A 14,785-nucleotide genomic window follows, 5' to 3' on the forward strand; every position below is an offset into this window, starting at 1 on the left:
TTATTTTTATATCGTAGTATATAAAAATATTCTTAAAATTTTTTTTCATAAGGTCTTTGAATTTCTGACATTCATAATGCCTTGCATAAGGGTTTCCTGTAATTCCCACGGGAAACGGATTTTTAGTCACATACGAAATTGTGGACAGAAGCTAGTGAAATATAATTTGAGACAAAATTTACGGGGAATCTGTTGGCATTTTCAGTTTGTTTATTGAAACGAGAGGAGCGAGTATTATGTTACCCTTTGAACTGGACAGAAACAAATAATTTAAATATAATAAAAGAAAAGTACGTGAAATAAGAGACGCTGGTTCAATTGGTTTTATTTTTTTTTCAGATCGTTTCGATTGTTTCTATTTTTTTTATAAATTGTAACTGATACAAGGATGTTTTTGCCAACTAGTTTTATTGACATCAAAAGCTATTGAATCAATATTGAAAGTATTGACCTAGATTTCCATCATATCAATAAAGTGGACACATTTTTTAAAATACTAACCAAAATCGACAAGTTAAAACCATTTTGATGAAAAATAGATTTATTACTTAAATATCATTAAAACATATATATTATATAGCACTATGTCTGCGAGCTGCGAGCACGACTACTGTAAAGTCTTTAAAACGTCAGCATTATTAATTAAAAAAGGATTCGTGCTAAGCCGTTAATCCTTACATATTATAAAACAAAGTCCTCTGCTGCTGCGTCTGTCTGTCTGTCTGTTCGCGATAAACTCTAAAACTACTGTGCCAATTTTCATGCGGTTTTCACCAATAGGTAGTGTGATTCCTGAGGAAGGTTTAGGTGTGTAATTTATTATGTTTTTTACGAGAGCGAAGCCGAGACTGACAGAATTTAAAAAGCATATTTTAAACCACCATATAAATAGTCAAATTTCTCCATTTTACAAGGCAAAAAAACGCATGACTTACCTTTTGTATTTTCACGCAAACATCGACTTTTCATAGAATATCCATGCTGTGCTTAAAGAACTGGGACAGGTTGGGTCCCACGAGAGGTGTACAAAAATATGAAAAGGCTGCTTGAAAGAGGGATGTGTCATCGACATCATAAGGAAACTTGCAAAAATAGGACATAATATATTATTGTATTGTTGTCATTTGAATCGTTATTTATATTAAACTAGCTTTTGCCCACGGCTTCACCCGCGTTTATTACGTGCGTCCCACACAATCTCTCACCCCCTTTTTGAAGGGGTTGAGGGTTAATTTTCACAAAAATCTGAAACACATATTCATTAATTTCAATTTCAATATTCATTAGAATCCAAATTTTCAAGTTATTAACTTTAACGGTGTAGAACTTTCATATAAAAGTTTTTCACCCCATCCACCCCCTTCGGGAGTTTGATGTTTATTACAAAATCATCTTATTCTACAAATTCGTCCGCTTGTTCAGATATGATACCACAAATGAATAATAATTTATTATATGAAAATTACATTTATTTTTCCTATTCGTCATCTGTGGGCAGTAAAAGGAAACATAGGTAAACAAGACATCAACAAACTATCCACTCTCACTAAGACATAACCGATCACAAAATAAATCAGTCGGAACTCGCCAATTACTTAGCGGCTTATCCTTGAATGTCGCCGAATCATTTTGCGCCCCAAATGGCGGGCACTCGGGCACTACGTGACCAAAATGGCGGATAAATCGTACGACCGCCTGGCCGCCATTATTACCACCCTGAGTTATAGCCGGTAATCTACTGCGAATTAAAGTGAGTGACTGACGACTGGTGATACTATTCGTTTCTTTATGATTAAGTACTACTTCTATACGTCTACGTCTTTGGCATATTGTATTGTGAATTGTCTGTTAGTTAGTTTTGCTTCACTTTTCACTCTTATGGAGTTTGAAGCTATGGTTGTCCAGTTGCTCTGACGCCTCCTATGATGAAAAGGTCACAGGGTAAATTCTGAACATGAGTTTGTCGTCGAATCATTTTCCTTCAGAAATGGCCGCTGTCTTCTAGTAATCCGGGCTCGGGCATCACGTGATAAAAATGGCGGATCAATCGCGCGTCGAATCGCGATTATTTTCACTCGTGAGATAGTCGGTAATCTGTATACTTAGTGCAAGTTTCTACACTATGGTTATTTCTTCCTTTTTAATAATCACTTATGTATGTACCTAGTTGTTTTTCTCACTTTGCTCACTTTTGTTGTTTTTCTATAGACTTGGTTCGTTTCCAGTGTTGGTAGTTATCAAGATTCTAAGGTAAATTCTTGCTTCAGTTTATATTCTTTATATTCTTGAATGAACTGCATATTTTAATAGAATATATTAAGAATTTTCGACATTATCTTTGACATTTTGCGTTTGTCTGCGCAGGTTAAAGTCAACGTCAAAGTTGATTGGTGCAAATTTCATCCAAATCGGTTCAGCGATTTAGCCGTGAAATCGGAACAGACAGACAGATATACAGACATACAGACAGAATTTTGCATTTATATTATTATTATGGAAAGTATGGAATATTAGTATGGATATCATAAATATAAGAATATTCATAGACATACTGCTTTATAGAATCATAGCGAAACCAATAACAGCTCACTTTATCTGTTTACTGACTTTTTTTGTTAAATTATGATCAACGCGCATATTTTTCTTTAATTTTGAAACACACAAGGAAAACAGAGTGGAGATCAAAATATATGTAATAACGACGAATAATGAATGCATGAATACGTTAATAAAATACAAAAACATCGAAGCACCATCTATCATCGTCTGTTTTGCTTCCAATTTGGATGTATCATTAATCTTATCTTTTATTATGCTAATACAAAGCAGACAACGTCATTAAGATCCGAATGACGGACACAAAACATTTTCGCGTTGATGGCTGCGCCACCTTGAGTCTCATGACGTTTATCGATAAATTATGACATTTTGTTTTAAATAAAACCTGCGTAGAACAGGGTTAGGTCTGTTTCCGTGAAATAGTGTTTATGCTTTGGTGAAAAGGCAAATTGGTACAAAAGTGTAACTTAGACTACAATACGCTCATTCTGAGTGTGCAGCGCGACTTTACTATTTACATCTCACGATCAAGTAGACTCGCAGTGTAACGCCGCTAACCAATCACAGTGCGCCATTGTGACGCAACGACAACCACACCGCATTATGATTGGTTCGCTGCGTCTCACTTCGAATCGATTCGATGGAGAGAAGTGATATGCAAACTCGCACTTTGTTGCAACTGTTGTGAAACAGTGTGCGAAGTCCGAGTTTTTCGGTTACTTACTCAGGTAAGTAACCGTAAAACGCTCAGATGATAAGACTAATCAGTAAGAGAATGAAAATAGTTTATGTGGTTATTTCGTAAAAGTTCATTATTGTAATGGAAACATCAAAATTTTCCATACATTGATTAGACGTTTACACATGAAATATTTGACAAAATTAACTCAAAAATATGCTTGTGATTTTGCAACCGGCCCCCCTTATATCTAGCCTCTTTGAGGTCCTATTGTTGCCTATCAACAGCCAAGGTTATGTGTAGCTTAATCGCCTCGTACGACACCCATGGGATACATACCACCTGCCGAAGTAGGGTAACAGATTCATAATCATTTTCCCAAAGCAAATAATTTTTCTAGCCCGGGAGATTATGTATCATAATTTTATACGACTTAATTTCCAAGTTTCTTTTATAAATTCATATTTATACTGCCGTTGTTTGTTTTTGCTAGTAGTTTGTACCTTTGGTAAATATCATCTAATTTAGAATATGACGTGAAAAAGTGTCTGTGAACGCCTAATTTCTGAATAAATTATTTGATTTGATTTTTTATTTGAGATAAATAAATAATTTTTTTTAAAAATCGTGATACAGCTCACGTCTAGTTCGATGGCGAGATGGCTGGAAGATGGACCAACCAATTGTTCTTTGTTATTTGTTTGTAAGAAACTGTCAATAAATATTTTTTTATTTATTTATTACCCTAATCCAAGGAAAGGGTTTCGGGCATATGCCTATATATGTAATGCTGGCTCCATACTGTCATCAATTATTTTCTCAAACTTAGACAGACTCGATATACATTGCTGGTTTTTCATTGCGGTAAATAAAAGCACTCATGCTAACTATGCAATGTTCACGCATTTGCGTTTGTCTGAGGTCAGCGACAGTTCGTAACTGGAATAATATTTTTTATTACCTATTATTGTCCAAAGAGCTGAATGGATATTTAATATATCGTTAGAATCGCCTTAACTGCTTAAATGTTCTTAGACTCTAACAAAATCCAATAATATTATTTCAGTTAACTTTCAAGCACTGTTTTCTTCAATTAATTTCTCGTTTAATGTAAATTTCTTTTTCGTCTTTTCTATTAATAATTTTTCTGATAATGTTGTTGCAGATCCTACTGCGAGCGAGTGTTCAGAGACTGCAGACTGCAAACGTGCTATGTACAGTCCGCAGCGTACCCTGGTGTCTATCCGAGAAATTTACATTGCAGGTAATGCTTGTCTTAAAAACTACATGAGTTTGCCAAGTATCACAGTTTTAATAGCTAGGTTGACTCATCGAGCTACTCAAATTCATAACAAAATCATCGTTATCACTGCCACTTAGGGAAGCTTTTAGTGTAACTTGACGGTCGACTGTAGCTGGTAGCATTACTCTTCTTATCTAACATCTATGCTTTTAAATGTATTACCTTATGTAGCCTCATTGTATACAAATAAGTATATTGATTGATTGAATCTAATACATACTCGATCAAGACGTAGTTTCATTGAAATAAATTTGTTTGTTTTTCTGTAAATTTGTCTGGTTAAAAGCATAACAATATGCCAAATGGAATTGTCTCTTTAAGTTCCCCCATGGGCTAACTGCACACGGGTTGCATACTTTTGACCAAAAATGCAAGAAGACTACTATTAAGGATCATACAACAAACTGAAAATATATATAATTTTATAATATATATATATAAATTTATAATTTTGGAACCGAATTCATTATTGTTTTATGATTCATTCAGGGCATTAATAGCACCAATGTCAACTGTAAAAGTTCTTTTTACATAGGTAAAAAAATTGTAAATTGAGTCGGCTTTTTAGACTAATTCGATGCTTGTGAAATAAATGTATATTTATAATTTAAATCGCAATTGCATAAAGTTGTATCTTTTCATTGTAATTAATGCGACAGTCGTAAAAACTTCGAAACGAAAATAACCAATAAATACCGCCAAAGGGCACAGGATCAGTGTACAAAGTTGAAACATATTCGTTTACTTACAAAAAGAACGATGCCAGCCCAAGGCAATCATTAAAATGTTTATTGCTCGACTTGTTAAAATAGCTGTAATAAATATGTTAGCTTGTTTACCTGAAGGTTTACCCCTGTTTGGTATTGTTTATCTTTTTTTTGTTGTTTAAAACTTGGGAATTTTCGGATACTGTAAACATTATTTGAATAAAATAAAAACACGCGACTTTTATTTTATTCACAGAAGTATTTTGAACTTCGGTGAATAAAATAAAAGTCGCGTGCTTGGTTTGATTTTTGAATGTCTTCAATTACTCAAATAAGTACTTTACTCCAAGTCGGAGTTGGTTAGATTGTTTCGACCGCTGCGGCCGCGCTGTCATTACGATACGTCAATTTTCTTGAGGATGAAATCATTTCCAAAATTAATCATTTATAAAATTGACATTACCACAGTACCTACAGATTACTCGTAATTATTTTAAAGTCAGATAAGTGTAAAACTATTCTTATCTTTATTAAAATTTGAAACATTGTTTTGGTAGCGCGGCTGCAGTGGTCGAAACGCTCTTGAGAAACACATGGTGCGAACGCTTTAGCATCTCGCGCATTCGCGGCAGTTTTCATGTCAAACAAACAGACAAACAAACTACAAGAATGTCGTCTTTATTAGTTCGGCCACGTTTTGTATAGACCAACAATTTATATTGAGAACAAATATCTGGCTTTGCCACTTCCAATGCGCCAGCATCAGCTTCATTATCCTCACAGCGGTGGTCGTGTAATGGTTAAGACTGCCTGTGGATCTAAAGGTCTTAGGTTCGTATCCTACTCGTGCCATAGAAGTTTGTATACCAATCTGACTCACATAGTAGTTTTCATAGACCACCACTTGCTTCCGGTGAAGGAAAACATCGTGAGGAAACCTGCACACTGGCACCTGACAGTTTAGTTCACTAGTGTTCATGCGACTACCTGCCAATAAATGACCTTAAGTAGTCGTAAAAGTCACGTCAAATGTCTTTAGGCGACTTGAATAAAATCTGACATCAGTGTTAGCAATAACACACTCGATATGATGATGTTGATGATATGATCAAGCAACGTCTGACAAATATTGATGGCAAAAACCGAGCGAAGGTGCCTATATAGCAATGTAATGTAATGTGTATGCCCCTGTGTATGACATAGGTATATCTGCAACAATATCTCCATTCAGATTAACTTACCATCTTTGTTCATAGATACCATCTGAACACCCGTCTCCCTTACATCAAATTGTACATCGAAAATGAAGAATTTAACATTGACGGCCAACGGTGCGAGAACATCATGACTTGCCCTATGAGACCTATCACATCAGGTAAGGAATGTCGCCCCGCCCTAAAATAGGCCCTCACACGCATGCCTTAACAGCTGATAGGCAGTAATAGAGTCCCCAAAGGTAGGTAGGTCGTCCGTTTTGACGACCTCGGTGGCGCAGTGGTAAGATTCTTGCCACTGAACCGAGAGGTCCCGGGTTCGATCCCCGGTCGGGTCATGATGGAAAATGATCTTTTTCTGATTGGCCCGGGTCTTGGATGTTTATCTATATATGTATTTGTTATAAAATATAGTATCGTTGAGTTAGTATCCCATAACACAAGTCTCGAACTTACTTTGGGGCTAGCTCAATCTGTGTGATTTGTCCTAATATATAATATAATATTTGTCCAAAGAGAGTCGACATCAGCCGGTTATAAAGCGTAGCCAAATCTTCAAAATTTCACGGCTATTTATTTTATGCGTCACAGTTCCGAATGTAACGGAGAACACGCAAGGACCTGAAAGAGAGATACGCTTTATAATGAGATAAGGAAGTAACTATGTATAAAATAGTTCGCATTTTAATTGTCAAGCGTGAATGTGTAACTAAGAAGTGTAGTGTTAAGTTCATATTCATAGTTTGCTATGTAGTCTAAAGATGTTCCACGTTTTTATTATGTGTTTGTCTAAGTAAATTTATAGGTATAGTCTGCCACAGAGAAATCTGACCCCCTAAGAGATGGTGTTCAAGTCGCGGGGGGGTCAGATTTCACTGTGGCAGACTGTTCATACTTACCGTCGCATTTGTGTGAGTGTAAGTGTGCAAGCGAATATTTTGCGGTTTTTAATTTATGTATGGACATTTGTAAGTCACACGATATAGATTGTAAAGTAAAACTAAATTCATAGCAAACAACTCAATTATGTCTGCCAAGTTAGATTAGATTAATGTTTATTTTCAAAAGTACAAGAAGAAAATTGCATAAGGCGTTTATACGCAACAACAGCAACAACAGACATGTACACATAACGCCACAGAAATCTAAATATTTAATAGATGAGGCATAATTTGGTTGTAGCCTGACTTATGTCAATAAATATATATATATATATATATATATATATAGCCTGTTATATATCAATAAAACAGATGTCTTAAGGCGTTATTTACCCGCCCCAATTATATTCAAATTCAATTCATTCAATTCATACAACAATTCTGTACTCAATTTAGGCTGATATACATCACTTATTGACGTCAAAAAAATTACTTAAACTAAGTCTACTGCCAGCTTCCAAAGCGCAAGTGAAGAAGAAGCGGTGCAACAAACTTCACCGCAGCCTTTTCTCCAAAGACGTCAATTAACAAGTACAGGTCTTATATATATATTAAACATATACATATTAAACATATATAACAATTTATTTTATTTATTACCGAAAAAGAAAAAGAAAATTTACAGATTATGTCACACGTACATAAAAAATATTAGTAGAAAGTAATATAGTTTTGCATTATTTAAAAAAATACAGTATGTTTACAGTCGACTGAATTGATTTTGGTGGTCATCGTTTTTGATTTAGTCAACTGTAAATACTTGTGTAATGGAAAACTATAATACTACTTTCCAATTAATTTTATTTAATCGACTTTAGTCGATTATCTAATTAAGTGAGAAGTGAATCGCGAACCCTTCGCCCTCTGAGGGGTTAGTGCGGGTTAGCATTTCACTTCACACCATCGAATAGATTCGAAGTGAGACGTAGCGAACCAATAACATTGCAGTGTGGTTGTCGGCGCGTCACAATGGCGCTGTTTTATTTCTAATCTATTCAATGGTGAGAAGTGAAATTCTAATCCGCACTTCGCCCACTGACCCCTTAATCGCTTCGTTAGATGTCCAGGGGAGTATTTGAAGACGTCCTATTCAAGGATGGAAAACACACGCCATTTCTAACTTATATTTTATTCTTATTTCTGTGTCCAACACAAATTTACAGAACGCGAAAACTTTTGCCCGAAGAAACTTGGCACTTTACCACCGGGAACTTTAAGCTCGTATTTCACTCACCCAAAACAAAAAGCCTATTTTTTGCCTAAAGTAATTTAATTGGGCATGTATCAGGCCTCAAAATAAACGTGATATAAATATATTTTATTTTATTATGCAGCTTTTCTGCGACGTCGTAATTTTTATGTCTTCACGAAGCATCTGTAATGTTTTGGTTTTATGATTGTGAATTATGTGTTTGTGTTTACAAAATATTTAGGGTAGCCCTTGGTTGAATATACTTAATGATGAGGAATATTTATTGTAATGTTATTTACACACATTTCTACCTTTAATGACTATGTGTTCTTCATATTATTATTTTCTTATGTTATAGTTCCATCGATTATCAAACGATGACTTTGCCAACGTCAAGGTTGAGAATAGCTATCACTATAGTAAAAATTTACCTAAATGTTACGAGTATAATATCAATACTGTACTGTACTGTACACTTCGTAAGATTTTTGCAAAAATGTAATTTTTGACACAAGTTTTTATTATTGTCAGAGAGATATTATTGAATTAAATGCGTGACAAAACAATTATTTCCATGGAATAAACCGTTGAGGAGTTTCCTCGTCGGAAGCCATTCCTAGGTACACCATCAGATCACGCTTACCATAATAATGCAGCGACATCCAAATAAAACCTGTCTACAAACAAAATTTCAGCGCAATCGGTTGAACATACTTCCATACTTTATAAGTTAAATAGTAACTTGTAAAAAGTACATACTCAGGAATAATGCAGCTTTCTACTTGTAGAATAATTTTGAGAATCGCTTGAGTAGAAAGACCTCAAAAAAATTTGCCTGCAGCCTCAGCCATTTCAACTATCTCCAAGCTAAAAATTACATCAATTCTGTATTTCGTTTTGACGTGAATGAGTAATGAACAAACTAAAGTGTTTGCTTATTACTCATGTTATTGATCACAGTCGTTATATGAGTAAGAATTGGTGTGATTGGTTGTTCGAAATGAAAGTGCCATAAATATATAATGCATTAAAATTTATAATATTTAACATTAATTCAGTACCCCGTATAATTATAATATGAATTATCATATAACAGTTTTCCTAGAATGCGAGGGATTGAGTAACCTTAGTACCTAATATATAATTAAATTCCACGAAGATAGAAGCAATAACAATTTCGCTCCACTTCATGAAAGCACTGATTTCCATTTTGTAATTTAATACGTGTTTCTATCATCAAATACATATTTGTATATGCATAATCATGCCTTTATGACAATAATGTCGAAGCCCAGGCTCCAACGCCTTAAGGCTGAAGAGGCTGAAGAAGATTTTGTGAATGCGCTTAGATTATATATCAAATTCTATATAATATCATATTCTATGTAATATATAATATAATATCTTATATATAATTCTATATTATATAATATCAAATTCTAATCATTTATTTACGCGTGCCATTGGTTTTGGGGCGTCACAGCCGACATAAAACGACAAACATGCAATGATGAAAGAGAGAAATAACACATTAAATGCTGGCTTGATGTCGTCAAGGATGATATGCGTGACAATGACCGTGCGAAGTGGAGACGAAAAAGTAGGAAAGCGAACCCTGGGCTCCGAGGCTAAATGACAGATAGGAACCGGGAAAAAGCGCTCAGATGAAAGAGAGAGATATTAAATTCGAATCAACTGTCTCAGTTAGACCCTCCGTAGCCCTTGTACTATTGAAAAAATATACCGCAACTGATGCGTACAATGTCCGTTTTGTTATATAACTCTGCAATATAAGTATTATTGTTGTTTTATGTATTAACTACCATCTGTTTGCCGTAAATTTTATTATTAAAATATTAAAGTATCATAAACATTTTCGAATAATCATTATGATTACGTCATCTTCCTTCCTCATCATTCTACTCTACACATCTGTTGGCAATTTGTATCACGTTTACCTTTTTGTCCAACATGGTACTCGTACGCACAATTGATTGTGTGTGACGCACATCACAATCCTACTAGACATAGGGTACACTTTATTCCGCAAAAACCTGTCGTCCCCGTGGTATTTGCGAAAAACTTGTAGTTTAATATAGGTGGCGCCAAATACACGTATTATAACTTTGCAATAAAAAAAAACTAGATAGCGCTGTGTGTATTTTAAATGCGCTATATTTTATTCCAATTTAAGCGACTGTTTGCTACATTCGTATATATATATATATAGAAGAATAATAAAATATTTATCCCGCAGGTTCTGAAAACTGCCCATACGACTATATAAGGATATATGATGGGAAGGATGAGTCGGCGTCAGTGATAGGCACCTTCTGTGGAATGGGCAAATTCCCCTACTCCATCATAGGGACTTCCCAGGATCTCTTCGTGGAGTTCGTCAGCTCACCTGCAGGTTAGATATTCCTAGTAAAATACCTTACTGTTGAAGGGCCTATATAGATTTGAAATAGTTATCAATATTACCTCTAATAACCACCATGTGATTTGTGTAATGTATATAATAGTATATACAAGCACACAAAGTAGATACTAAAGAAAACATGGATTTCTTTTCCAACCGTACAAATACTTAGAAGTAGATTTGTTTTCCGAGGGCTTTTTCAATGGTTTTCGTCTGCACAATACAGCGCACGGTATAACTAGATTTTATTTTTTACCTAACGAGATGAAAATATTTTGGTCTCGAACTGAAATCCCCCCCTTGGGACAGTACTCTTATACTCACATCGAGGCCGATAATCACTCGTCAGAATGATTATCATCTCTTTTTGTTTTACAATATTGTCATTAGCAACATAGTTCAAAAAGTAGGTACTTCGTTTCGTTGTTTCCATAGTTTACTTTATCAACTTCACGCTTCACATGCTTATGACGTAATATTTCTGCCACCAGGCCCACTGCTGAACACTGGTTTCCATTTCAACGTGGGCAACTGGCCTGGTCACGTGGAAGCTCCGGGGTCCAGAGTAGGCACATGCGATTGGCTACTCACAGCAGAGTCATTAAAGAAGTCAGGAGATACAGAAGGAATATTCTTGTCTGTGGCACACTGGTACCCGCCCCATACGTCGTGCACCTATCTGATGCAAGGATTCCCTGGGCAAGTTGTGAGGCTGTATTTTCCAAGGTAAGATTCTATTACCATTGACATAGAGACCATTTTTGAGCAACGATATATGATGATATATGATGCATTTCCATTTAGTGTTATTTATTAGTGTCAAAAATGTGTCAATCTTTATTAAATAACAGTCTGCTAATTCAGCTAGTATTTAAACATTCTAAATATAGTGAATAGTTACTCTTTTCAATTTTATCAGCTTCCGGATCAACCGAATAGAATCTCCAATAGTTCCGTGGACCGGGGACTGTGGGGAATCCTTGACTCTTTACGACGCTCCAAGACCTGATGATGCGAGGATCATTAAGACCTTCTGTGACACGTTCAGTAGACCGATGGAGAAGCACGACTTTGTGTCTACTGGAAACGCTATGTTCGTCAGATTCGAGAGCAAAACCGGCAGTTATAGTGGGTAAGCATACTTAATTTCCACATTTCTGTAGATAACCAATTATGTTGGTGTGCCAATTTATTTCTCATAAATTTCATATACATTGATATTTATTGATACGACTCTAGGTTCAAATTCCACATTTTTTCTTTTTCCTTATGAACTTTTCAACTTAGTGATTAATTGTTATATTCGTCGTATAAAACATCATATTTATTTACGCTTTTGTCTCGATATCGGCTGAAAGATTATTGTGTGCTACATATTTGATTTCATTTATATTCAATACTTCGAAGAAATCATGTTAATTATGAATGAAACATGTAATACCATATCCACTGAAGAAATATTACCATAATCACCTTTGAAATCGTAACCTTTCTTCCAGATCATCTCTTTACTACTGGGCTCACTATGACTTTTTCAACAATACCCGATTCGGAGAACCGGTTCCCAACACCGCTTGTGACGAGGTCATTGCCTCCTGGAAGCAGAGAGCTGGTCGATTGAGGTCTCCCCTTAATACCTTGGTCTATAAGCAAGCCCCTGTGGGAGAGGATGTCCATTGCTTGTACAGATTCGTCACTGACAAACGAATCTATGCCAGAGTCATCCTGACAATCCTCAGCGTCAATTTTAAAGTAAGTGTGTGGCCTGGAACTTTTGTTATTTGTTGAAACAAGAATTTGTTATTTCAATTGTTTTTATGTAATGGTAATGCTTACCACAGGAATAATTTTATGAATTATATGTTTTTAATTAATGCTCTTTTTTTTTTTTCAGGAACATCCATACACACCAGTGTCATGCCAAAACTGTTACGAAGACCGTGCCGATAAGTTGATAATTTGGGAACCAATACCAGGAAGAAAGTCTGTCAACTCATCTATAGGAGTTACAACAACCCCTCTACCCTTACATTTAGCAGTCCAACGTTCTCTTGGCTCATGTCTTTGTGCTAAACATGCTAACACCGTGTCTCGAGCAAGACCATATAGAGTTGTTTCCTCAGGTGAAACTCTAAATCTTCAATTAATTGTAGACAATGCTCATGCCGCAGCATCATATTTCAAAAATCCGTCACCACTTTTTGAAGCTCGATATGAATTCGTTCATGGCCCGCTGTGTGGGCCTGCCGTTCTTGCAGCAGCTTCAGATGGTGAAATAGTTTATCCACATCTAGAAGCTTTAGGTTACACCGAGCCACCTAAACGAATTCAATGTATATGGGATCTAGAAATTGAAGAAAAGAGAGACATATGGCTGCATTTTGATAGCATCAAGTTTGCTTCCCGTCATTGTGAGGATGGAAATATTCAGATATTTTTGCCTGGGAGAATTGAGCCTTACTTATCTATTTGTGGTGGTAATGTATCTGAAACTGATAAATTGCCCATCTTATCTGCTGGTGAACTCGGATTTGAATCTTTAGATGATCCATTAGTAATGGAGAAGGAAAAGACACGATCTATCCGTATTGTTTTCATTGGTAGTGCGTCACCAGCACGAGCTGCGTTCAAAATTGCCTGGACGGGATTATTCCATTTGCCTAAAAACTCAGATGGAACTCTGATGACTTCTCGATTAACTGATGGTGAAGTCAAAGCAGACGGTCACGGCTGTGATTTCATATGCCCTGGAGAAGAAGCGCTCTGTATTCCAGCCAGGCTAATTTGCAACGGGGTTATGAACTGTCCAAATATTACTCGCACATCAGGGGAAAGGAAGTTCTGGACTGCAGAGGAAAAGCGAGCTAGAGAATCGTATTCAGAGGACAGCTTAAGGCGGCTTGGTTATTTGGATGTGCTAAATGGGATACCTTTAGGGCAGTTGCATGATGAGGCACCAGAGTTATGTGCTGGAGTGAGAAGTGTTGTTGGGGGGGATTGGACTGCGCCAGCTTTAGGAGCTGCATTAGCGGTTGCTCTGGGTATTTGCGCTTTGGCTGCTGCTTGGCGTCTGTGCTGCCGCAAAAGGTCGCCAGACGAAGAATCTTTGGATTACTGACATGCGGCCCGCGGTGCCCACGCACCGCCCTCTCTCCACTCGCGGTCGACGTCCAGGGACCTGCCCCTGGATTGGAGTCTACATTGACAGCCGCTGTACCGAGCGCCAGAATCCTCACTTGTTGATTATTAAAAAGTGGATCTCCACTTTTGCTCAATGAACCATTTTGTTGTCATTTATCGAAGTGAAAACGTTACTACGTCACCCATTCAGTGTTACTGTCTTGATGCACAAGCTTGAAGCCGTTCACGAGGGTTCAATTATTGTAATGTTGGCGCTCAATGAATAATTGTAATTACTGTATATATTACAACTTGCTCTGTATCTGAGCAACATTAATTACTATATGCTTCAAACGAATCATATGGGTTAGGACAAGGTGATAGTAGCCAAATATTAAGCAATTTATCAGTTAGGTAATTATAACGTAATTTTATATGAATATACTTTTCTCAATGGACGTAATTGAGGAAAAGAAAACGGAGAAACCATTGTTGATTGTTGTATTACAAAATATTGAGAGTGCAGAATGGAAACTCTCAAAATTGAATATTGATTAAAATAATTTTATATATTTTACTTAATTATGACGTACAACAATCCATGAATTGAAACTGTTACACATTTTAATGGTTACTGCTAAAGCTGTT

The 14,785-nt window shown here is 36.1% G+C and overlaps 1 protein-coding gene across 1 annotated transcript in view; it reads left to right on the forward strand.

Moving 5' to 3' along the window:
* Window positions 1-14,293, forward strand: part of LOC128673498 (uncharacterized protein) — a 110,174-nt gene extending 95,881 nt beyond the window's left edge. Inside the window, exons 6-12 of the mRNA XM_053751375.1 lie at window positions 4,404-4,502; window positions 6,505-6,623; window positions 10,853-11,008; window positions 11,509-11,743; window positions 11,937-12,149; window positions 12,517-12,769; window positions 12,912-14,293. Coding sequence (XP_053607350.1) covers window positions 4,404-4,502; window positions 6,505-6,623; window positions 10,853-11,008; window positions 11,509-11,743; window positions 11,937-12,149; window positions 12,517-12,769; window positions 12,912-14,135 — 2,299 coding nt within the window. The 3' untranslated portion in view covers window positions 14,136-14,293. The remainder of the gene's footprint in view (window positions 1-4,403; window positions 4,503-6,504; window positions 6,624-10,852; window positions 11,009-11,508; window positions 11,744-11,936; window positions 12,150-12,516; window positions 12,770-12,911) is intronic.
* Window positions 14,294-14,785: the final 492 nt, after the last annotated feature.

Source organism: Plodia interpunctella, chromosome 11, assembly GCF_027563975.2.
Source record: "Plodia interpunctella isolate USDA-ARS_2022_Savannah chromosome 11, ilPloInte3.2, whole genome shotgun sequence".
Lineage (NCBI taxonomy): Eukaryota > Metazoa > Arthropoda > Insecta > Lepidoptera > Pyralidae > Plodia > Plodia interpunctella.